Source organism: Garra rufa, chromosome 10, assembly GCF_049309525.1.
Source record: "Garra rufa chromosome 10, GarRuf1.0, whole genome shotgun sequence".
Lineage (NCBI taxonomy): Eukaryota > Metazoa > Chordata > Actinopteri > Cypriniformes > Cyprinidae > Garra > Garra rufa.
The window spans coordinates 50,674,315-50,701,473 of record NC_133370.1 but is presented as its reverse complement, the minus strand read 5'-3'; the positions used below and the strand labels follow the sequence as shown (position 1 = coordinate 50,701,473).

General features: G+C 35.8%; 3 protein-coding genes across 3 annotated transcripts; all 3 read left to right on the top strand.

The window, feature by feature from the left end:
- The first annotated feature begins 385 nt into the window (after positions 1–385).
- On the top strand, positions 386–4,560 carry LOC141344634 (tripartite motif-containing protein 16-like protein). Its single transcript, XM_073849507.1, has 4 exons — positions 386–391; positions 1,131–1,290; positions 1,431–1,478; positions 2,434–4,560. Exons 1-4 carry the CDS (start codon positions 386–388, stop codon positions 2,967–2,969), a joined length of 750 nt encoding a protein of 249 aa, XP_073705608.1. The 3' UTR covers positions 2,970–4,560.
- A 4,774-nt stretch (positions 4,561–9,334) lies between these two features.
- On the top strand, positions 9,335–14,227 carry LOC141344997 (uncharacterized). Its single transcript, XM_073849895.1, has 2 exons — positions 9,335–9,760; positions 13,371–14,227. The coding sequence occupies exons 1-2, from the start codon at positions 9,694–9,696 to the stop codon at positions 14,135–14,137; spliced, it is 834 nt and encodes a 277-aa protein (XP_073705996.1). The 5' UTR covers positions 9,335–9,693; the 3' UTR covers positions 14,138–14,227.
- Positions 14,228–20,683: 6,456 nt separating this feature from the next.
- Positions 20,684–26,584, top strand: znfl2a (zinc finger-like gene 2a). Its single transcript, XM_073848041.1, has 2 exons — positions 20,684–20,812; positions 25,755–26,584. The coding sequence occupies exons 1-2, from the start codon at positions 20,740–20,742 to the stop codon at positions 26,501–26,503; spliced, it is 822 nt and encodes a 273-aa protein (XP_073704142.1). The 5' UTR covers positions 20,684–20,739; the 3' UTR covers positions 26,504–26,584.
- Positions 26,585–27,159: the final 575 nt, after the last annotated feature.

Genomic DNA, 27,159 nt, shown 5'->3' with positions numbered 1-27,159 from the left:
AACGATTAACTACATTACAATCCAACATTCAAATTAAAATATGCAATGTTCTTAACAGAAGCTCTAAATATGAAATTGAATTGAAACATACCTTACTTGAACTCTTTCATTTGACTTTTAAAACTACAGCATGCACATTTATTCAATGACATCATTGACTTTTGAAGTTTAATCCAGCCCTATCGCGATTCTCGTCTTTCCGTCCCCAAATGTACGACCTATTTTCTTATACTATTTAACATATTTCAAACTTTTTATGGCCTTAAATTTGATACAACTAAATTGAGGAGTTTTTAGGACCTGCAGGTGCCCTCTGACAGAAGGGCACTTTTGGCATCTGAGCAAAAGGGGCACGCTCCGCCTTCCCCATGATAATTCTTGTACAATGGTGGTAAAGGATCCATTAGCCTATCCCTTCCTGGAGTCATTAGTAATCAGTTTAGATTAACCTTTAAACCACCTCACCCTACATTTACTGCATTCATCTGTTCACATGATGATTTAGTGTCAGTAGTTTTCTGTGACATTCACTATCATCGGTTTGTCCTGCAGAAGCAGCTGAAGGAGACGCAGAAGACGTTCCAGCAGAGAATCCAGCAGAGAGAGAAAGATGTTCAGCAGCTGAGAGAGGCTGTGGAGTCTCATAAGGTGAGTCTGGAGAAGAAGAGAAGTTTGTCTCAGTCTCAGTTCAGACTCTCTTGTCTCTTTCAGTCCCACTGAAGCCTGAATCACTGTGTGTCCTAACAGCGCTCTGCACAGACAGCAGTGGAGGACAGTGAGAGGATCTTTACTGAGCTCATCCGCTCCATTGAGAGAAGCCGCTCTGAGCTGATACGGCTGATCAGAGATCAGGAAAAGCGAGCAGTGAGTCGAGCTGAAGAACAACTGGAGCGACTGGAGCAGGAGATCAATGATCTGAGGAGGAGAGACGCTGAGCTGGAGCAGCTTTCACACACACAGGATCACATCCAGTTCCTGCAGGTAACACACATCTAGAACAATATGAGAAGAATGAAGCTGATGCTGTGAAAGTGCTGGATCTAGTTACTAAAGATCAGTCAAATCTGATGTTGCTGCAGGTTATTGGGTGAAGTGTGGAGCTGATGAGTTTTGATTTCTGTTTTCTGTAGAGTTTCCAGTCTCTCTCAGCACCTCCTGAATCTACAGACGGAAATGACGATCTCTTCAGTTCTCTCTTCTCTTCTGATGGTCTGAGAGAATCTGTCCATCAGCTGAGAGACAAACTGGAGGATTTCTGCAAAGAGGAGCTCAAGAAGATCTCAGACAGAGGTAAAGTCCTGGAGATTGATCTGCTCTCAGAAACGAGTCCATCATCATCTCATATCATGGAGAACATCATATTAGAAATGTCTTAGGAATGGATGCAGGATCATGAGAATCACACTGTTCATGTCTGTTGATTTCCACAGTCACATTCACCAACATTGTTCCCAGGACCAGGAAGGACTTCCTACAATGTAAGTCAGTAAGAAAACAAGCAGAGAAACTCACTGAGTGTGTTCATGTTTGTGATAGATGTGACCAGCAAAAGGAAATAAAATAAATCACAGAGGCAGTAGACTACTGCAAATGCGAACGAACCAAAAATATAAAGAAAAAATTACAAATAAACAAAACTTTACAATAAACTGGGCCACTGCATTTGCCTCTTAAAACACAGCGGTCTAAGAACCACAGAACCTGCTCTCACAAAGATCAACACAAACTGACTACAGAGACAGCTAACAAACTTATATATTGGTGACCAGCTCCAATTAACAAAATAAAGGGGAAAACACATACACATAATGGCCATTAAACTACTGAACAAATGTGAAAACATCAAATATACACAAACAAATAACACTTCAAATAACATATAACACTAATGATTTAATTAATAATTTTACTTCTTATAAGTACACATAAAATAAGAGAAACGGTCCTTGGAGTCCCCCTCAGCAGAAACTTAAATAGTTGTGTCCAAATCATTGGATGGAACTGTATATATATGTCCGAAGTTTCCGGTCGAACCCCTTTTGACGGAACACCAACGTGCGAGACTCAGCCACAACAAACAAGCAAAGAAATGGTAAGATTAAATAAACTACTCGTTAAAGAGTGTGCGCACTTAACTCCAAACGAAAGTTTAAATAAAGTTTATGTAACCAAAATAACGTTTTGTATAATAATGTAATAATGTTCTTTACTGTAAACAAATGTAATTAAATGCATAAACAAACCTCTGCAGACATCCGTCACAATGTTCTTCCTGTAGAAGGTGAAGAAGAGTTTTCTAAATGATGATTTGCACAGGATATCTGCTCATCTGTACTGAGACACTGATGATACACTGAACATGAAGAGTTCAGCTACATGAAAAGATCAAACAGATTCATAATTCCTGATTCTGATGTGTTTTATCTCCATCAGATTCCCATCAGCTCACTCTGGATCTGAACACAGTGAATAAACACCTCCATCTGTCTGAGAGAAACAGAGTGATTACTGCCACTAAAACAGTTCAGTCGTATCCTGATCATCCAGACAGATTTGATGTGTGGCAGGTGTTGTGTAGAGAGAGTGTGAGTGGACGCTGTTACTGGGAGCTGGAGTGGAGAGCTTGTAAATTCAGTAGTATGTCTATATCAGTGTCATATAAGAGCATCAGCAGGAAGGGAGGAGGTTATGAGTGTTTGTTTGGATCTAATGATCAGTCCTGGAGTTTGATCTGCTCTTCCTCCAGATACTCATTCAAACACAATAACATAGAGACTGTTCTCCCTGTAAAGTCCATCAGCAGTAGAATAGGAGTGTTTGTGGATCACAGTGCAGGAACTCTGTCCTTCTACAGCGTCTCTGACACAATGAGCCTCATCCACACAGTCCACACCACATTCACTCAGACGCTCTATCCTGGGTTTGGGTTTGGGTTTATTAGTTATGGATCATCAGTGAAACTGTGTTGATGAATCAGAATGGACTGATGAGAGATTCTACCCATAATGCTTTGAGCTGATGATGAATCAGTAACAGTGAGATGTAATAGAGTCTCTTGTTTTCTCTTCATGACATTAATACTGCAGCTGAACTTCTGTCAGTGAAATAACATCAATCAGAATAAATGTGTAATAAATCCTCATATAGACATTTGTCAGGTTGCGTGCAGGAACGGACAAGACGATGAGGTAGAATACAAATAGTCTTTAGTAAATCCACTGGGAGAGCAAACAAAACAGGAAACTCTGGAGAACAGAAGGTTAGAACACCAGACAAGGAACTGAGCAAACAAACCAACTATTAAAGGGACACTGATAAGCCTTTTTCACAAAAATCGGAAATTACGTCAGCGCAGGGTAAAGTCAGTTCCGCTACAGGTCTGCGCCTGTTATATCAATATGATCTTGTCTCAAATAATGCTTCTTACCTTTTCTGTTTTGTCTGCTTTCCAAGTTGTTGTTATAATTTCAACAAAGAAACAACAGTTTACTTGTTTGTAATTTATATGGGCACTACCGCTACTTGTCAATATAATAAGCTCAACATAGCGCCAGCTATAGTTTCTGTTTTCCATCTCCGGTATATTTAAGCGTATTTTCTCAATTTACTCAGTCATTTCCCTCGAATCACTACATGATGGTAAATTATGACAGCATTTGACAGCATTTATATCCAAATGCACATTTTCCCAAGATTAAATTAAATGATTCTGAGTCCGGATGATGCATAAACTCAATACAACAACGTAATCCAGATCCAAAAGGAATAAAGCCATTAATCGGAGTCATCTCTTGTTTAGTATTATATTATTTTATTATGTATATCCCTGGGCACATTATGCAATGTACATTAACACCGTAAAATGAATAATGCAAAGGACAGCAAGTAGAAAATACAATATTACTTTAATAATAATAACAATATTAATAATCACAAAAAAAATGACGTGAAGAGTCATAATGCACAGCCAAGCACCAAATAGACAGAACGGCAAAACTCAAAACTGTGCTGTATTATAAGTGCTAACAGTCATAATTAAATAAACAAAGTATTTGTGATGACCTGAAGCTGACACAAAGTTTTTGAAAAAATGTTTGCTATTTTTTAGAGCAAAACACCGGTATATATCGTAGTATCATAGTATCTATTTTGTAAAAATAGACTTTGATTCCCAAACTTACGCTTGTTAAGCACGGCCGCTGCTGTCACCGGAAAAACTCTTACCCTGCGAGCGCCAATCCGGAAGCCAGAAACACGGAAGTGTGAAAAAGGCTAATTAACCAGGACAGGTGAAGGGAATCATGCTAACGAGGGGGAAGTCCAAATATGGGCAAGGGTGAAACCAAGACACACAGAACAGCAGGGGGAGACACTGGGAGAAACCAACATAGACAGTTCAAGGCGTGACAACAGTAAGATCAGTGTGAGTCCTGCTGAGTGAACATGCTTTTCTCAACCTCTGTGTTTATCACTCATTTAGTTAATAATGTCAATATTATGTATTAATTTTATGAATGATTATTTCATATTGTAATTTTTAATAAATTCAATTGAATAATATTTTCAACATTATTTCTGTTCTCTGACTGATATAAATATATCTTCTGTCCACTTAACAAACAAAGCTGGTGGGTTTTATTCCTCCTGTGTCCAGATCAAATCAAGCACCTCATGATAGATTCTTCAGTCACTCAGTGTCGGCCCCTGGGTTCTGGGGCCCTAGAGGCAAGATCATGAAAATGGGCCCCATTGGTCTACAAACTGTCATAGAAATTTGACAACTGAAGAGAAAGCACATGTAATATGAAAATGTAATATTTAAGTGTAATTCAACGCAATTCACAATTGATCTGTAATTATTTAATGCAACATTCTAAGTTTGGATTATATTTCAACCACAACTCCACTTTAATCTCTCTATCATTCTTTCATTTCAAATTAATTAAAAACAATGATGTGTAATGAGATTTCCTGACGTTATGAAAGACTATTCTGAGAGACAATATCCAGTGAATTCCAAAAATCTGAACCGTAACTAGAAAACTAAAATAATTTTTCTTTTTTCACCAAAAATGATAAAGAACATGAGAATGTTGTGCCTGTTTGTAGGGCTGCACAATTTGGTCAAAAATGTTGTTTTCATATATCAGTATGACTACTAATAATTCAGATTAGTCTTATTACTGAATAAAAACATTAAACAAACAATGATTATTATCAATATGTTTTACAGAAAACTGCAGCAAGACCTGTTAACATGCAGGAGGTCTATGACTGTAAATGTTCAGAAAGGTCTAAGGATTTTATTATAAAATTAATTAATAATTAATAATTCAAAAACTTAATTAACACTATTTTCGTAATTTTTTTCAGGAAATCTTATGCATTCACTGAGAGAAATAAATCCTCTACACTGGACTAAAACTTAGAGATTAGTAATAAATTTCCCTTTTCTTCCCCAAATAAGGTTGTGAGCATTAGTGAGCATCGGCAGCTGTAGCCGGTCAGTAATTAATGAGTTAATGACTTACACAGAGGAACTGTGCGATGACATATCGAGAAATGAAGATCACAGCTTATGAAAGACAGCCTTTCATTTTCATAGCTAAGATATCTTTAATTCATTGGTTTTATTATCATTATGTCAATGACATGAACATCAGAGTGAATGGTCTTCAATTGAGACAAATGAACATCATCCACAGACTCACTGCTGCTCTTCCACTGCAATCACAAGATAATTCATCTCTGACTGCAGGTGATGTGCTTATACATATTATTTTTAACACACACACACACTCCAGAGAAAGAGAGGTGCTATGGCTGAGAGAGACGCTGCTTGCATGAAAACCGCTTCAGTGTTCTCAGTTATAGTAACGCGCATTTTATTGTCAGTAACGGTTACAACGTTGTAACGGGGAAACAGTAATTCATTTTTTGTACTCGTTACTGAGAAAAGTATCGCCGTCAGTAACGCTGTTTATTTATAGTGTTATTCCCATCACTGCTTGAAACTCACTGACAGCAGGTTACAACATCAATTTATGACAAGGAACAACTGAAACAAGGCCTTAGTCCTACTTATACTAAACAAAGGACACAAGAACCAACCAATGAAAACAGGGCACATGACTAAGACAACCAATGAGAACATGACACCTGGAACTAGGGAACTCACTCAGAAATGTACTTTTTGCTATGGCAAATTAAATCTTCAGCGATATCTTCAAGAGTTTTGAATTTTGGAGCACTTTGTTTCTCTATATAACTAGTAAATACCATAAATTTGGTTATGCAAGCATGTGTGTAAATATTTAAACCATGTGTGTCACACTAACCCTAACATTCAAGGGTTCTGGATTCTGAATGCGTTGCCACAGCTTTCGCTTACGCTTCACAAATTTTCGTTTGCTGTTTTGGCACAAACCTCTCGTGGGGGCGGGCTTAACAGCGATCTACTCTGATTGGCTAATGAGCTTTTGATGGACAGTTGCTCTCTGACCTGGAAGCACAGGATATGTCTCTGTTAGATTTGTTGAATTTGTAATACATTGTCAGCACAGCTGTAATTTCCCCAGTTTCATACAATACAAATCACAGATGAACATGTTTATTTAAAATCAAGTAACATAAGTAATAAAAACAATATCTTAAATATATAGCCTTGTGTTTTATTTTATTTAAAGGAATGTATTTGCATTTTACTTAAAGGGATAGTTAACGAAAATCAAGAACTTCAAACCCAAGTAATCACTATAGGCTAATCATTTTAATTTCATTTCAGTCCTATTGTTATTTTCTTTCTTCTGTGAAACAATAAAGTTATTGTTTTTGTTTTTTAAATCTCATCACCTGAAGGCACTGTTCGTACACTGTTCCTTGCACATGGAATAAAGCTAAGAATGAAATCATAAGTTTAGGATTGTCAGAATACTAGATCAAAAGAAAAAAACCTTAAGAATAAAAATCAAAGTGCACTTTCATATTATTATCCAATTATTTTGATGACTAAAAAATACAAAATAGACACAATGTTTTTTAAATAATTAATGCATTTTCCAGCATGAATAAAAATCACAAGAACAATACGTAATGTTTCAGATAAATGTTTAACCATTTAATAACAAATTGTAATATGCAATACAAATCAGGAATCTGTAAATTTGATCATTCTCTTTAACTTTTATTTAATTGACAAACGTACAAAGAAAAGATTTCAAAGTTTCACTGACCAACTTAAATATATTTTGTAAATATAAACAAATTTTGATTTTGATGGCTACACCACACTAAAAAAAAGTTGAGACAGAGGTAAAATAAAAAAGGGTTATAGAATATCCAAATAAGCTGTTTTGGAACAGTTTGTGAGCAGGGTGAATTAGTAATAGGTAAGGTTATCAGGTTTGGCTCATCAGAAAGCTATATATGAAGTGATGCTGCTGGTTCACTGGGCCAGAGCTCATCTCAGATAGTCAGAGACAGTGGACATGTGTGCTGTGGTCAGATGAGTTCACTGGGAAAAACTGATGTGGAGCTGTCAGTCCACTGATCGAAGGGAACTCGAAAATATTAGGCCTAGAAGATTCCTTATCATGTGGCTCCATCTAGTGGACAACATCAATATCACCGCCTTCATCTTTCAGTTAAATAGGCTGATTAGCGTCCCAAACATGATAAATTCGTGAAACTAAAGCCGACACGCTACAGGACTGTCATGAATGGAATTTGGTCTTGAGGACGGATAGTGACCAGCAGGTCTGGGTCTGTTCATGGCAAAAAGAAAAAAAAAAGTGTCAGACTGTGTCTAAAGATAATAATCTTAGAATCCAAGAACCAGTCATTGCCATTCGTTTTCACAAAGATTTTTTAATTATTTAATATTTGTCACTGACACCAAGTGCAGCTATAGCGGAGAAGTGTTTCCTGTCATATATCATTCAGCATTCATTTTGTAATTTTATCAAACGTTTTTCTTGATAGGAAAAATCTCTATTGTTGTGATTTATTTCTTGTCTTTTTCAATTCATAAGTTTACGCTGCAAATTTAAATAGTTTCTTTTTTATGCAGTCAATAGCCTAAATTATGTCAGTGATTCTCTCATTTTTAAAGATGATCAAGTATTATTTTATTTCGATCGGCAGTCTAACACAAGTAAAAAAAACTTATTGCCCCATCTATTGAATACAGCCTAATTCCTTAATTTTTAACTTCTTAAAAGGAGGTTGCTATAATATCCTTATATTTTGGATTTGGATACACAGCAGACTAATTTCAAGAATTTAGTTTTTTTATTATTATTATTATTATTATTATTATTATTATTATTTTTATTTTTTTATTTTTTTTTTATTATTATTATTTTTTTTTGCTCTTTAATGGATTGATGCATGAACAAATAATTTTATTTCATCATATTCGTGATTTATGAATTTATGTAAGCTTCGTTTTGAAGTAGGCTATTCGTTATGGAGAAAATTCGTTAGGCTAGCATATAAAGTTCATTTTATAGTCTTCATAATACATTTTATTAGTTTTTTTTATTATACTGCAGATCAAAATAAAATAATGTTAGATGCTCTTTAAAAATGAGAATCACTGACATAATTTAGGCTACTTTTTTGACTGGGGAAAAACGATTTAAATTATCATTACTATTTGTTTTGCTCTTTAATGGATTCTATTATTGACTTGAAATCGTGTTACATGTGAATGGTCTACATGAGATATGTATTATTGCTCAAATAAATGTTTTTAAAAACGTGCTAGAAATGTTAATTTTTTCTATAATTAAGAGAATTTAACATAGACCTATGCATTTTAAAAGACATGATAAAATGTGTCTACTCATAATTACAAAAAGAAAAAGAAGCATCGGACTTAATGCAAAACATAAAATAACAGAACAGAACATGAAATATCATCATCACATCATCATCATACATGCAATAGACTTTATTACACGGACTGACAGTGACGGAAAGGTAGACTGCGCCTTCGTCTTCTTCTGAAAAGGCATTAAAAATTCGCCATACTTTAATACTTAATATAAACAAAGCACGACGTATTGCACACCGCAACAACTTTCCAATATGAGCGCCACTGACGTCACCATCTGTGCTTCCAGGTCAGAGAGCAACTGTCCATCAAATGCTCATTAGCCAATCAGAGTAGATCGCTGTTAAGCCCGCCCCCACGAGAGGTTTTTGCCAAAACAGCAAACGAAAATTTGCGAAGCGTAAGCGAAAGCTGTGGCAAGGCATTCAGAATCCATGATTCGCGAAAACGATTCTTTGAAAATCATTAACAAAGAATGAATCATATTTGAACAGCATCTTAAATTCGTGCGACTGAGTTCATTTTTTCATTTTCATTGTGTTTTTCTTCTTTTGCAGTGGCATATTTTTGATCGTTTCTTGGAAAGTTACGTTCAGTTTTATAAAGTTACGTTCAGTTTTATAAAGTTACGTTCAGTTTTATAAAGTTACGTTCAGTTTTATTGGCACAAAAATAATCCCATAGAAGCGCAGCCTCGGACAGTTTCCATTCACAAACATCCAGATCTTCAGTGAGTGAAGCCACTCCCACTGCATTCAACAAACACACAGACACTCAGTCATCCGGGTCATTGAGCTGAAGAACGCGCTCGGATCAAACAATCGAGTCCAGGAGTAACGACTGAATCTACTGTAACGATGGAGTTTATTAAAGACGAGAAAGAAGACGCGACTGATGCAGAAACACACGATACTGAGCAGAGAGGTTGGTGATATTAACAGTCATCTATATTCACTCTTATTACTGTGTCGAACAGTCATCTTCATCTTCATCTTCATCATCTGTGTGTTTGCTGTAGTAGCGCATAAAGTAACGCTGATCGTTCTCTAACAAATCAAGTTAAACGACAGAGTCCGCGTCTGACTCCACTCGATGACTTCTGTTTGCTCTCAGTGTTTAGGAGACAATGGACACACAAAAGATGATATTAATACATTAGGATTATTGCAAGACCACTCTACAGATATTCGAGGATTTACATTAGTGCAACTCACTCATAACATCACATATTTCTTTAATATGTGTAATTCATTTAAGTAGAGATGGTATGATTTTAATGATAATATTAATAAATCTGACCATACAACCTTTTTTCATGTCTACACATGCATGCATATACCATCATCATATAAAATCATCTCAACACTTTTTATGAATGAGCGCTTGCTTAAATGTTATTTCATCTGAACATCAACATTTGTGAGATTTAGGCAGCTAAAACATATTATGTTGAATATATAAGATTTTGTTTTTGTGTCTGTATGGGGGATTTGTGGACACCAGGGTCAGAAATTAACTTTCCCTTTGAGGAATTGATTTTGTATACATTCGTTAGGACAATTTTTATAATCACCTTATTATAATAACCATACTGTTGTCTTTAATGTCAAATACCTACATTTACCCAAATGAGCTTACTTTAAACAATATTTTAAACTGTTGTCAACTAATAGACTGTTTAAAACCTGAAAAAAAAAAAACAGGAGATCATAAGACGGCAATATTATGACGAAAGTCATTATTGTATATTATTGCTTTTTCTAATAATGATTATTAATATAGATATAAAAAAAAGTGTCAATATAAAAACGTTTTTGTTTTGTCTGCATTCTGGGCATGTCACAGACAAACATGTGGATCCATGACATTAGTCTAGCGCAAGATATGTGAAAACTCCTGCTATAATCACTGAGGCTATGAAATGATCATTTTATTTACAGTGGATGTGCTCTGTGTTGATGATGAGAGAATTCAAGAGCAGGCAAACTCAACACATCTCTGGTGTTTTCAGCTCTGATTAATCTAAACGCCTCTGATTGGCCAACACATTCATAAAATCAGCAGAAACGCGTTTGATTGGTTATAAGGATCGAAAAGCAATCTGATGCAGTGTGAGCGAATCTAACTGATACTTTTCATTCATTTTCACATTTCATTATCATCATGACGGCTGTAATACATTGTTTAATTGTGGAGGGGAATGTTTTTGCCACTTTGTCGTGAATTTAGGGGGCATTTCTGTTAATTTTTGTGGCATTTTGCTACAAGCCATTGTTAATTTCTGATAATAACAATAGTTTTTTTTAGGTTTGGTATTTTGAAAACTAAAAGATAAACTAAGAACCTCGAGGTAAGATGGGCCACCAGAATTGGCACTGAATGTAATACTTTTTGTAATCAATGGGGTTATTTTATAAGTATATAAGTCATAGAAAACATTAAATTTTTAGATGAGTCCCTTGCTCTCCTATTTTGCTTTATCTGTCATCAGTTATTTCATTATTCGTCTAAATCATCAAAACACAATTTTAATTAGTTGATTTAGTATTTTACATTATTAGGCACTATAAATATAACTATTAATAAGAGTGATACCAAAAGTAATTTATACATTCTCTAAAAGTTTAGCCAGGGGACGTCTAACCCCAGTGGTGGAGGTAATAATTTTGAAAACTTCTACAACTAAATGATCAAATGTTTCTGTTTATTTCCTAAAATAGGAATTTTTATAGGAAATAATCATGTACATGCTAAACCTACATCTAAATATGTTACAGTGTAAAAGTAAATGCAGATTGTTCTTAAAGGGACAGTTCACTCACATATGTGTAATCTCTGGTATTTACTCTCCCTGATGTTGTTCCAAACCTGCATGAGCATTTATCTGTTGAACATAAATAAGTTATGAAGAATGTTGGTAATCAGTCAAGTTCTGGTCCCCATTGACCTCCGTAGTATTTCCCCCAAACGATGGAAGTCAACACCTATCAGCAACTGTTTGATTACCAACATTCTTCAGTATTCCTTCTTTCTGTGTTCAACAGAAGAAAGAAACTTTGGAGCAACATGAGGGTAAGTAAATGATGATAGAATTTTTGTTTTTGGGTGAACTGTCCCTTTAAGAGGGGCATCTTTATTCATCTTAACCTGGAACATTAACATTTTCACCCAAACAAGTACAAGTTAGTGATTGCATAACTCCTAATGTTGCTCTCATATTGTATAATCACACATTTGTCTTGGACACACATTGTGTAGCAGAGCATTACTGTTTCTGAAACATTTCTGACTTACCAAAGCCACTATTAACCAGTTTTATCATGATGGGTAATTTATCCAGTATTTTGCAGTATTTTCATGTTGTGGAGACAAAACCCAGGAAATATTGGTTAATGTTTGACTAGATTAGTAGTAATTATTGGTGTAGCTTATGTCAAACTTTTTTTGATGGATGACTTTGACCTTTCCCCGTCCCCTGTGGGACTAACCCCATGATCTTTGAATGATCTCCAGATGTGATGTACCATCTGCTTTTAATGTTGGTGGATTTCCAAGGTTGACCTGTGACCTCCACAGATGATATATGAGTTTTGTTCAAATTGGCCGTGTCAAGATTGGAAATTAAACTTTCTAGTTTGGTGTTCTGGGACATCTGGAGACATGTGTGGGGAAGATCCGGTTGCAGACATTACAAGAGATTTTCTATGCCCTAAACCAGGAGTGTCCAACCCTGTTCCTGAAGATCTACCATCCTGCAAAGTTCAGTTTGAGCCCTGATCAAACACACCTGTGTGTAATCATCAAGTGCTCCTTCAGATCCTAATTAGTTGGTTCAGTTGTGTTTGATCAGGGTTGGAGCTGAACTCTGCAGGAAGGTAGATCTCCAGGAACAGGGTTGAGCACTGCTGCCCTAAACATACCCCTTACTATGAAAGGAGCTTTGAAAAGTCATTTATAGATTTTATAATTTAGCTTGAACTAATTGCAATGCTTTCATTCAAGCCACATTTAACATTTAACAAGTAAAAAAATTTCTCAACCTCCCTGAAAAATGTATGGTAATTTTTGCTACTAAGATTTTCCGGATATCTCCTAGCCTGGGTTTCCCCACATTGCCTTGCGCGCAGCACGATTTTATTCACGCTACTAGGCAGTCTGGAAACCATGGACCTAATTTTCACCTCAGATAGGGAACCAATCACAGAACGGGGAGGGAACAGCAAGACGATGACGCCTTCTATGTGACTCACTGAAGCAGTTTGTTTATAACTATGGATCCAGCATGGCAGCAGACACGAAGTTATCTTTCGCTGCAGCCTTAGATAGTGTTCTAAGTAGTTTAGAACGCAAGTTTATTTTGAAAAAAGAGCAACTTTTGGCGTTCGCTCTACATACGTCATCCGGTATAATTGAAACGATGGGCTATGAGCTACGCACAGGTGCATTTGATAGATATTCGTGTTGTGGTCACTTTTATGTCTTATTTCACCTTTCTGTCAATTGAATTTATTTTTTAAAAATGTTTTTCTTTCAGACCTGATGGAAATGGAAGAGGAAAGTAAAGGAGAGAGTGAAGTTGAAGAAGAAAACGAAGAGCTGAGTGAATGGGAAGAGGAAAATGAAGAACTGAGTGATGCTGAAGAAGAAAGTGAAGAACCGAATGAAAAATCTTCTAAAAAGAATGGGTCACAAAAAAGAAGTGGATCTAGAAAGCCGTGCACCTGTCGTCAGTGTGGGAAGAGTTTCACGTGTAAAGGAAGCCTGAAGGACCACATGAGAATCCACACCGGAGAGAGACCTTTCACATGCAGTTACTGTGGAAATGGGTTTAAACAAAGAGCAAGCCTCACAGAACACATCCGAATCCACACCGGAGAGAAGCCGTTCAAGTGCACTCAGTGTGAGAGGAGTTTCCGACAGAAAGGATCTCTTACGGGACACATGAGAATTCACTCTCAAGACAAGCCTTTTACATGCCAGCAGTGCGGGAAAACTTTTGGACACAGTGGAAACTTAAAGCTTCACTTAAAATCCCACTCTGATGTGAAGCCGTTCATCTGTCCTCAGTGCGGGAAAGGTTTTAAATATTCCGCTGATCTGAAATCACACGAGATCGTTCACAGTGAAGTGAAGCCGTATCACTGCGCTCCATGCGGGAGGAGCTTCAGCCAAATGACTGCTCTTCAGAGACATTTAAAGTCCTTCATGCATAATAAATACAGGTGTCTAGAGAGATTCATGCCCCAGAGTGACTCCTCAGGAGTGAATGCGTCATTCACTAAAACACACTTCCTGCAGTGAAGTTCCTTCTATTTTGATAAAAGCAGTATAAGGGAGATCAATGTATTAAACTAATAAAACATGTATATTTCTGTAAACGAATGGTTTAAAATTCAGGAGTAACAACAATTTTAAATGAATAAAATTACTTGTGTTTGGTACCATTCAAAAACAAGAACTGTCTCTTATTTCTACACCTTAAAGGTATCATACCTGTTAGATCGCTGTCCCAATGCCTAGACAATGAAGATCCAGCCCCAGATGTCAGATCGATATCAGTTCTGTCATGACGACTCTCTGAAAAGTTTAGTATGGTGATGGATATGATAATGTTAATGTATTTGGTCTTGGAGGAATAGATCTGCTGCTGTTGGTTATTGCTGTAGTTGTGGATTATTGCTGCTGCTGCAAACAAGTACAGAAGTTGTTACTGCCAAAGCATATGGCGATACGGTGCTGTGAGTATTTAAGACATGCTGCTGCTGCACACATTGTATAAAATAACCCATAGCAGATCTATACAGGTGGAGCTGGGGAAGGTGGAGGGTTTCAGAGGAACTCAAATGCCCAAGTGAATGCTACCAGCCATTTAAATAGCTGCAAGCTCATTGGTTGCGTACAGAACATGAACCAATCAGCTTGTGCCAAGTTGAATAACTCCCCCAAAAATGCCCAAAACACAGTCTTCTATCAGCCAAGATGATGACTGAGTGAAAACCAGTGAAAGTGAAGAGCAGAAGCAGGAGACAAAGTGATGATGGTAAAAAGCAACAGAGTTTATTGAATAGTATTAGTTAGGGTTAACAACATCCCATAAACCCTGAGTTTCATCATGTTTCACCCTGTGTTTTGGTACAATTGGAATTTCCCAAAACTGATTGTGTAAACATAGTCTTTACTATTTTATATTGCATTTGCTTTTACCCTTTTTAACTTTAACACCATTGGCCCTGGTCATCTTTAGCATCTCTTGTCATCTCAGCACCAAGGTTTCTGTGCCCTGTATTTACTCAAGTTTTCTGTCACGTTTGTCAGTTTGCAACTAGAATTATTAATTGGAGTGCACCATTCAAAATTAAATCAGAAAGTGGTAATAATTGTGCATACAAATTCACTATATGTTAAACTGAGCACAAATTACCCTCAAAGGGGTGATTGGATGCAAAACTAACTTTTACATGTTGTTTGAACATTAATGTGTGTTGTTAGTTTGTGAACACAACCACCCTACAATTATAAAAATACACCCAGTGGTATTGTTTTAACCTTTAAAAGTAATATCCCCTTTTTAAAAAAATTATGGAGGCCCCTCCCACCATAGTTGATTGACATGAGCGCCTTACCTTAGCCCCGCCCTCACCGAAACAGTCCGACTCTGATCTCCATTGTGTGACTCAGGTGCAGAGGAAGACTCTAATTGAGCGATTGAGGTGTTCTGTTGTTGGATGTAATAATGGACACAGCAGTCGTCATTTACTCCTGACATCTGAGCCGCTGAAGACGCAGAGGATAACGTTACTTTCGTTTTTGAAAGGAAAGCGCCGATCCCGATCTACATATGAGTCTATGTTCTTGCGAATCATTCCTGATTCAGCTTCACCCAACGCAGAAGTGAATATAAGGGTTTTTATGCATCTTTGCAAATAGCATTTCTTAATAGTGTGCTAGTTACCAATGTTCGCAGCTAAATACGGCTAAAGTAAACATTACGACTCATCATTCCATGGCAGAGAGGGGCGGGGCGAGCAGAGCTCATTAGCATTATAAGGAACATGCAACAGAATAGTTCGCTCAAAAAAAAGGGCTGATTTTGTAAAAAGAGTTCTTTACACTATTACTGAGAAATTTTAACCAAAGTATATTATAGACTTCTCATTAAGACCCTAAAGAATCATATCAACTTGTGGAAAATGGGCATCTGATGACCCCTTTAAGTATCTTTTAGATTTAACCAAAATCACTATGACCTTCTAGTCATGGACAAATCATTGAATTCACATCATGTCATGTTTGACCATGTCTTGCAGCATGATGATAATAAAATTAAAAACCAACTGAATCAACTGATCAACTCTGCATGACAAACATATGACTTAAAAATACTCATGTATATGTGTTAAAAACAATATAAAATGTCTGATATCTCTTTTGTAGCTCAGAATGCTGTAGTACACTTGACTGTTTAGAAGAAAACTTCTTTAAATATTCGTTTTCATGCTTAAAGTGAGAAACTTTTCTCGAATGTTAAAGAAGGGGATGTTTTTGATCAAGAAATGATTAATTAAAAACAGCTCTTATTTATTTTTCAAAATGTTTTTCAAATCTAGAGTTGGGCTGGTATGCGATCGTTTGCCAATGTCCCACACAAACACCAGAAGGGATCATAAATTCTGTGATGGTGAGCGGTGGACAGACAGATGGCCGTTTGGGGTGTAGATGAACAGCTGTCCAGTGTGGAGGGGAAGATGGTGAGGAGTGGAATGTTTATGAGGGATCATCAATCACATTTAGACACACAGTACACTTTAAACTCTCTCACACAGTATTTGAGTTTCAACACATTCCCAAACTATTGGCCGTAACTCCAGCATCGGGAGAGAAGCAGCAGCAGGACGAACAGCTGTCCGCACCGGAGGAGCTGCAATTCATATGGACTTATTTTATGAGGGATCATCACATTTCCACACACAAAGCTTATTTTCTCTCACACATGTATTAATATGAACGATCGAGTCTAGTAAGGTTTTAGCATATATTGTATTATTCTATAATTGTTTGTCTAAATAGTATTTTTACAAAGATATATGTTGAAGGTACAATAAGTACTAATATCATAGACATTGGGTTTGATTTCTGATGGGTTTGTCAGTAGTTTTTCATATCATAGCTTCAAACTATTTCACTGAAGCTGAAACTATATAAAGGTGCTTCATGACGCACCGAAAAAATAAATTCATTGAATTTACTAAATTTTTTAAGGTAAGTGGTTGCAATCAATTTATTTTAGCTACATTTAAATAAGCACAATTCATTGACTAACTTTCAACATTATTTTTTACTTAAATGCAGCTGAAATAAATTGATTGCAACCACTTACCTTAAAAAATGTAGCAAATTGTAATGTGTGGATTGGGTTTTGTTTTGGGGTTTTGGTTTTGGTTCATGTTTTCATGTCTTTTATTATGTAGTCTATTCATGATGTTGAGCCTTGCTTCCCTTTCCCTCTTGTAATCCTGCCATTGGTTAGTTCCTGTCATGTGTCCTCTTAGTTTAGTTTAAGTAGGCCGTATGTTTCAGTTGTTCCTTGTCATGTATTAATGTTGTAAACCTGCAGTCTGGTGAGTCAAGTCATTGTTTGGATTACGTTTATTGTTTGGATTTCACGTTCGGATTAATAAAGCTGCACTTGTGTTCATCTCCAACTCGCCTCTCTGTGGACTTCATCGTTACACAAATTCAATGAATATTTTTTTTTTCAGTGTGAATTAAAAGAACCTCTTTTTTTTTTTTTTTTTGTCTAAATGGTTCCATAAAGAACCTTTAGCATCTGAAGAACCTTTCTGTTTCACAAAAGGTTCTTTGTGGCAAAAGAAAGTTCTTCAGATTATAAAAAGGTAAAAAAGAGATGGTTATTTAAAGTGTCATAACACCTCCCTGTTTCAGAGGTGCTTTTTCACACACCTCTGGTTTGAAAAACTTTCTGAAAAGGGGCGTTGTTCACTGGGGGAAAGGGGTAGAATGTGGAGACAAGGAGGAGACTGCATTAAAGGAGGAGTGACAATAAGTGAATAAATTCTGCTAATTTGCACACGACAATGTAAACAGTTTGGTAAATTTGTAGTAAATAAAAATATGTATTTGCAACGAATGGTAGTTTCTCTGCTTCCTAAACTTGTAAGGATTTGAAGTGTGAAGTGTGCATTGCTACAGCCTCTATTTTTCAGGTCTAGTGAACTGTGTACACAAGTGTTCTGGAATGTGCTCTTTCTTGAGCTCGTCCTGAAACTGCTTCGGCTCCTCTAACACACTGTCAAAAAGAACCTAATCGATCCACATCCCCTGCAGAATGAAAAGAACATGACATCAAGAACAAAAACTATTGGGTAATTGCATATAGTCAATGCTGCTAAATTGCATACCATATGTAGAACTTGTCTTTATTGGCCTCACTCAACCTTTGACTGAATGGTTCTTTGTGGAACTGAAAATGGTGTGAAGCTGTGAAGATACTTTTAAAGTACCTTTATGTTTAAGAGTGTAACCAAAAAAACAGCTTGTTTGACATGATTTAACCGCAATAGTTTGATATGTTTGGGGCACACACACTTCAGAGCTGGCCATATTTAACCATCTTCATACTTGTAACTGAATAAACTGAATTTCTTTCACAGTTCACAGATTAATGTTGATTCTAAGCTGTTTGAATACAGCATTTTGAGAATGTTAATATTTAAACAGAACCAAATGTATGTAAATACTGTAGTTTTATGTATGTTGAGCACTGAAGTGAAGTGAGTGTGAACAGACTGAGAGTGATTCAGATTGAGCAGATGTTGTGAAGTTCAGGGTTTGCACAGATCAGAGCCACTTCTAACGTCTGTGTGAATGATGTGCTGATATCTGAGAGCCGTTTACGAGCCGTCGTCATCCGTCCCCCGTTAAACCCTAACCACACACCGTTAAACTCAACGACTCCTTCATTCAGCAGACCTTCAGCACTTCAACAAACTGTGTGTTTTAAACACAAGCCTATTTGATAAACCTATTTGACAAACACACTAAACCTAAGATTTGTGTTTGAATTGCATAAAATAGTTCTTGGATTACAGAGTTTTAAACTAATACATTCAATGTGAGACATATTTATCCCTTACTAAAAAGAAGTATACTTCAAGTTTATATATATATTTTCAAGTTTGTATATTTTTAAGTGTACTTCATGTAGTAAGTATAGAAATATCAGTGTACTAGTAGTATACTATTAAGCGTACTATTTCAATACTCTTTGGGACTAAACTGGCCCACTTTAGTATATTAAAGTATACTTTTAAGTATAACAGTAGTAAACTTTGAGTACACAACTAGTTTACATCTAAGTTTTTAGTGTGTACTGCAAGTATACTAAAAGTGAACTTATAGGTATACTGATAGTTTACTAATTAAATACTTTTTATGCATTTTTAGTACACTTTGAAGTATAGTCTCAGTAAACTACTAGTTTGTAGTTTTATACTGCAAGTATACTCATAAGTTTTCTTTAAGTGAACTTTACATCATACTTTAAGTTTAAGTAATTTAAGTAGTTTTAAGTATAAATGTAAATGTCCCTATTTAGGTATTAATTTGTATATATTTTGTTATATGAATATCTGAACATACAAAACATCAAAAGAAAGAATTGTATCTTCATGTAAACAAAAACATTTCATTCTAGCGTCATGCATGCTTTTTTTTTACAAACACTTGAATGCGGGTAGGTTTTATAAATAATAAATTAATAAACAACATTTTGAACAAAAAGCTAAAATAAAACTTAGAGAGTATAAAATAAAGACTTACAAGTATACTTAAATGTCATTTAAGTACTATATTTCTCAGAAGTATATAAAGTATGCTTTCCTAACAGAAGTACACTAATAGCACACTTGAACAAACTTCTTTTTCGTAAGGGATACAATGAGACAGATTTCTTCCTTCAAAAAATCATAGCCAGGTTTATTATTAACTATTTGCAGTTATTTTTATATTCATATTTTGAGAATGCATTTATTCAAATTTCATAGAGTTAAAAAGATGAGATATGATATATCTTAAAATATGTCTAGCTGTGGAATAAGAATATTAAATTAACTAAAATGTATGAGATTTTAACAAACAAACTGGATTTACTACAAATGATGACACATGCAGAGAAATAATACAGACTGTTTTATTTTAAACACATTTAGTTTTTGGTATAAATCCTTTGTTCAAATGACTTCTAATGAGGTTTATGTTCACATGTTTTCCACTCCATTGTTTTACATATTTGTTTCACAGTTTTCTCCCTTTTAAAACGCAGGTCATTTCAGCTTTGAATCTGTTCAGACAGAGTGTCTCCTTCACAGATGAGAAGAACAGCAAGGAAATCTCAGAAATAAGATAAAATGAGATGAGAGCAGGTCAGCAGGAAGTCTTCTTGTTTCTAATTTTAGATCTCTAGATTCTGACTGATTGTACTGTGATGGACTGTAAATCCTCAGAAATCTAAGTTAGTGTGTGAAATGTAATGTTTTTGTGTTACAGCTTAGATACAGTTTGTTAAAAGTATATCCTGTTAAAAGTACCCTTATTGAGTGTGGTGTTACTCTGAATGTAAGTGACTGCATTATCTCTTGTTTAGATTGTTTAGCTTTGCACGACTCCTCTTCATTGTTATTTCTTCATGTGAGACAATGCAATCTTTTAATAATACATGCACTATAGGAGTTTGGCTGTGGAGAGATCTTCAGGAAGCCACTCCTTCAGCATCCAGCAATAAATGCAGGAACCCGCTGTCCGATCATTCAGATCAGAGGAACACAGACAGGAAGAAACAAGTCCAGGAGGAACAGCTGAAACTCATTCCACTGCTGTGGAGAAACATGGAGTTTGTTAAAGACACGAGTGATCCAGAAACATTCGGAACGAAAGACGAAGAAACCGGCGATCAGAAAGGTTTGTGCCATTGATTCTTTATTAGATGAGAATATCTGAGTCCCAGCAGATCATCTGTGACTGTAGTCAGAAAATCACAGGGGTTGTTTAGTATTTATCTATTCATACATTTGTTTATTTCATGCATCATAACTGTGTGTGTGTTTGTCGAAACACTCAGTACAACGATAGTAGCGCATAAACACATGATCTCTGAGATTCCCGAAATCATGTTCAGAACTTTGGTTTGCTGTTATTGTGGCAGAATAGGATCGGAGGTCAGTGGTGAATGCTTTAACTGTGAGAAATACTGAATCTGTGTTTGTGTGAGTGAGAGAGTAGAGAGCATCTGTTGTAGAAACGCGCATTTATCTGCTGCTGGAGCGCGGAACAGGGTTTTCTATGGCAAGCTGTTTTAGCCTAAAATATAGTACTAAGCGTTACTCGTAACTACATTTTTTCCAGTAACAATTCAATTAGAGAGCTCTATAGTTAAATTCTTACAAGTAACAATTATAGTTAGAGAGCTCTACAAATTAATTTTTACTAGTCATATGTCTCTATTGACTTCCATTCATTTTTAATTACAGAGCTCTACAATTGAATTCTTACTAGTAACAGTTTCAATTAGAGCGCTCTAAATAATTTTTTTACTAGTAATAATTCCAATAACAGAGCTCTCTAATTCAGGTCTTACTAGTGAGAATTCCATTTAGAGAGCTCTCTAATTTAATTATTACTAGTAAAAATGCAGAGTTCTACAATTAAATTTTTACTATGTTTAATCGCAGAGCTCTGTAATTGAATTAAAGCACTCTCTAATACAGTTCCTGCTAGTAACAAGCCCTCCAGGATCAAGGTTGGTGACCTCTGATCTACACAAACCATTGTGATCGGACACCGACAATTGCCTCTAAAACTGCATTGTTTCAGTTATTTTCTGTGTAGTTTCCCACAATGCTTCAGTGACAGAACTTTGAAATAACAAACAGGAAAAACGATAAAAGGCATGACTTGCATCGTATCTAGTGCGCAAACTCCATGATTCATATTTTATTTATTTATTTTTAAATTTGAACAGCTTGAGATTTTTTTTTTTTTAAGATAAAATCAAATTTACTTTCATCTCAGAAAAGATATTGCGCATATTTGACAGTCGAGAAATGTCCGATCACATGAGGCCAAAATATATAAAAACAATATTGATTGGCTAATATCTAAAGTGGGAGGGTCTGGGGCGCTGTGCTCTGTGCCCGAGGAAAATCTGAAACAAGCCAATTAGAGCTCAGCCTCAAGTCAGCTGTGTTTCAAAAATGTACAGACCCCATAGACACCCATTTACCCGCACACACAAACAACAAAAAACAGTTTTGATTATTATTATTTTTAATAGGTGCTAACATGACTACAGTGTTGGGCAAGCTACTTGGAAAACATAGTGAGCTAAGCTAACAGTTACTCTTTATTAAATGAAGCTTAACTACACTAAAGCTACAGCCTTGGGTAATGTAGCAAGCTAAGCTACAACAACATGACAAAAGTAGTTCACTACATCTAAGCTATTTTTTTAAATTTCATTTTTCAGTTGAAACAACATCATACCAAATCAAATTTTCGGTAATCAAATTGTCAGTCATACAGGAATAAAAGTTCAGTTTAATTGTTTATTTAACCACTCTTCCAAACCAATTTGGCAACAAAAATCGGTATCAGACAGGACTAGATTTATCTCATATTTTGGGGGGTTGAATTCTTTCTTGAAAAAGATTTTTTTGAGAAACAATGGCACCTGTTTCTGAATATTGAATGAATAAAACAAGAAAAGCACAACATTTGTAAAACAAAAAAAAAAAACATATAATTGAATAACATATATCCTATATATGAATGGGTGTTCGTCAACTGATTGCATGCCATCGAGTTTACATTACAGTGTTGACAGCTTCGTAAAAACTAGTCTAATGGAAGCGCAGTAGTTTTGCTGCATAGCTACTAAAATATTTTTATTTTATTTTTTAAATTAAACTTTAACTGTATTCAGAACAGAACAAGGATGAAATAAATAAATAAATAGGCAACCCAAAAAGACTGCCTAAACACCCCAAAACAAATTTAAAGCTAAACTGAGCGTAAAGTTGGCCTTATGTAGACTACCTCTCTCATCACAAATACATGTTTCCATATCTGCAATGTATTTGAAGCTAAATTATTATATGCATTGGGTAAGCGTTGTATTTCATGCACGTAGACGGAAAATATCATAATGAGCAAAAATGTGCCACGGGAACGGTGCTCACGCTGAACTGCACGTAATACACACTATTAAATAGACTAGTGCAACTTTTGGGTGGCTGTGTTTTATTTTTCAAATGAACAGGCTACAATAGTATGCACGACACAGCTATCAAACAGCTGAATCGCATATTGCATCCATTTGTTCATAGTAAAGACATTATTCGATACTGCAAAGTGCAAAGCAGTATTTGACTTTCGCCATGAATTTGACAACCCACACACCCACTCCCCATCTCTCATACTTCTGATTTTGAGATCTTCCCAGAGCCTGCTTCAAAGACTAAAATCAAGGCGCCCACCACTAGTTCAAATACTTTGTTTTTTTCTCAATACTTCTCCTTTCCTCGAATGCAAAAAAAACATTAGCCTTTATAAATACAGTGTTGTATTAGAAATACAGAAAACATGTACTTTTTCAGTCAACAGTTCTTTATTTACCTCAAGTCTAGAAACACGCTGAGATGCTTCAAACTGTGCGCCGCACTTCATTCACGAGAGAAGCGGGAGGAATAATGAGGTTATATTTCCGATTTGAGCTTAAAGTATAGAAAAATATATAGCTTTTAGCTTTTGTTGACGCTACCGCGCTACTTGATCAAAAAAAGAGTTTAACTACTGAAAAGCTATTTGATTCAGAAAACAGCGAAGCTACCACCGCGTTACTGAGAAATGAAATCAAGCTAGTAGCGTCTGCCCAACACTGCATGACTACCAGTCGAATAGTATGACTAAATAATACAATTTTGTGATTATTTTGCAATATATACTAAACCTATTTTTAACATGAAGTAGTCTTCATCCTTGGCTAACTGCTGCCAACATCAGATACTAGATCATATTATCATGGATGACTTTTTCAGGATGTTTGATAAATTCATGTTTTTTTATTTTATTTTATTGTAAATAAATGAAGATATTATATTAATAAATATGTATTGTAATATACAGCAATTATACGTTATGCAAGTATATTCAAGTATAAAAGTGAACTATATAGTACAGCTAGCTAGTAACTTTACTGGGAAAACAACATATGCTCGAGAATTTACTTCTTTGTTAAACCTCTAAAAAAACATCAGATCAACAGCTGCAAACAAATAATTCAGCTAAATTTAAAGAATATGATCTTCCTTTATAGCATATATATATATATATACACACACACACACACACACACACATAATTAATATACAGGCCTCTCTATATACAAATATATATGAGATTATATATTCATAACAGACAGTGTTGTGACTTGGAGGATGTATATTTCTGGTTTAAAGATCATATGCTGTCCTACTTCATCAAGAATGTGTATTGTTGTTGTCATTTATGCTAAAAAGAGATGAAATCCTCCATGGTGTCACAATCCATGTTCCATGTTTTCCCCCCAGCCTTAGTTCCTGTCTTTCCTTTTATGGTCTGTTTCCTGTTCTCATTGTCTTGATTGATTTCCAGGTGTTCCTCGTCTTCCCCTTAATCTGTTATGTACTTAAGTAGTGTTTTGTCCTCAGTTTCTTTGTTCGCTGTCATTCGTTCTGTTCCCATGTCTCCTTGTTTTGGTTATTCCATTGGATCTTTATTGAAGACATTTCTGTTAAGTTTATTGTATGTCTCCTCACTTCCTACATACCGTGACTGTTAGTTAGTCTCACCTGTATGGCGGTATACTATACAGTTTACATAGTCTACACAGATACAGATATAAAATCAACATCATGTTTGTGATTGTGTTGATTTGCAGAACAACCTCACTCTTGCTAGTCCGATAATTCCTATTTCATATGTTATTTAAGAAACAGAAACTGGACATTTTTGCTCCCATATCTAGTTAGTTGTGGTGTCATTTCTGCCCTGAGCTCTCAATCATGTCTGACAGCACAAAACCAAACAGATTAAACAAACATAAGCAGGTAAAGGCGTCCCATCTGAAGAACTCCAGTCCAGACCAATGTGAGTCTGGCTTTAAACTCAAGCATCCTTGAAGTTGGACAGCATCCATATTATGTTCTGTAACCACAAATATGCAAACATGCTTATTTTCATGAATTTCCACAAACAGCAAATATTATCAGTCATTTCTACTGACAGATGAAGGCTGTAATACTAATGATGTCCATGAGAGGGAGCCACAGGATGAAGACTCTTTTAAAGGCATCATTCTGTCTTCATTTACTCCTGTCCTTCCAAACCTGAAAGACTTTCTTCTGTGGAACATGAGCACAAGACATTCTGAAGAATCTTCATCAGCAAACAGTTCATTCCCATTGACTTTCACTGTAAGGATAAATAACCCAGTGGAGGTCAACTGGAACAGAAACGGTTTGGTGACTGACATTCTTCAAAATATCTTAATTTCTCAACAGTGTAATTCAGGATTGGAAAGACATGCCAGCTAATGATGACAATTCTCATTTTGGCTGAACTATCACTTTAAGTCTAATCTCTTTCTGTCCATTTCCATCTGTTAGAATGACTGAATAACTGATTATTTTCTTGTTCTAACATGTCTTCAGTTCTGACGGTTTGTTTGTGTGTAGTATTTTAGCAGCACAGGATTGCTGTGGTATAAATAAGTTTAAAATCATTTTTGTAACCTAAAACATGAAAAATGAGATTTAATATTTAAAGCTTGTAAAAATGACTAACACTTAATTTTTTTCCTTTTCAGACTTTCAGGAAAGTGGAGAATCGAGTGCTGAAACAGAAAGTGAAGAACAGAGTGAATGGGAAGAAGAAAATGAAGACATGAGTGAAGTTGAAGAGGAAAGTGAAGAAGAACCGAATAAAAACTCTTCTAAAAAGAAAGTGTCACAAAAAAGAAAGTCGTGCACCTGTCGTCAGTGTGGAAAGAGTTTCACGTGTAAAAGAAGCCTGATGGAACACATGAGAATCCACACCGGAGAGACGCCTTTCTCATGCAGTTACTGTGGAAAGCTGTTTAAATACAAAGGAAGTCTGACGGATCACGTCCGAATCCACACCGGAGAGAAGCCGTTCAAGTGCACTCACTGTGAGAAGAGATTCACACACAGAACAAGCCTTTCAGGACACCTGAAGATCCACAGCGGAGAGAGGCCTTTCACATGCCAGCAGTGCGGGAAGAGTTTCAGCCTTAAAACATACTACAACAGCCACATAAAAACTCACTCCGGCGTGAAGCCCTTCATCTGTCTCCAGTGCGGGAAGAGTTTTTTCTCTGCTCCACGTCTGAAAGAACACGAGCTCATTCACAGTGAAGTGAAGCCGTTTCACTGCGCTCCATGCGGGAGGAGTTTCAGCCAAATTACTCGTCTTAAAAGACATTTAAAGTCCTTCATACATAATAAATACAGGCCGCTAGAGAGATTCATGCTCCAGAGTGACTCCTCAGCTCAAGGAGTGAATCTGTCATTCACTAAAACACACTTCCTGCAGTGAACTTCCTGCTGTTTTGATTTTCTGTAGAGTTTCCAAATGAATAATTAAAACATGCTTATTACTGTAAACGGATGGTTTAAGATTCAGGAGTAACAACTCTTTTAAATGAATAAAATGACTTGTGTATGGTACTGTTCAAAAACAAGCTCTGTCTCTTATTTCTACATGTACGTCTTTAATTTAGTGTTGTAATTTAGTTTGAAAGAAGAAGCATTGAGAACTGAGAATACATGATTTAATGATATCGAAAGCTTAAAGAGTGTGCTATGAGGCTGGAAGTTAAAGCAGTCAGCTTCTACAATGTTGATGAAAACATCAATATGTTCTTTTTGGCAGTGGCACACTTTATTGATGGATATAGCTGAGATGAATGAATGGATCTGTCCAATGAAACTTGTCAATCAGTCACAAATCACTGCAATGTCTTCTGTTCCATATCCTTTCCTTAGGAAGGTGTACTAGACGCTGATTGTATTTTAAATACTGTACATATTTATATATTTATCTATTGTATTGTGGAGTGACACTTTCATAAACTTTTCTATACTCCACTGATTTTATAATAATAAATATTACAATATCATAGCACAACAACAGTGATCAGCAATAATGATAAGCCTAATATTCACAATAAAAATATAGATCTCAGAGGTAAG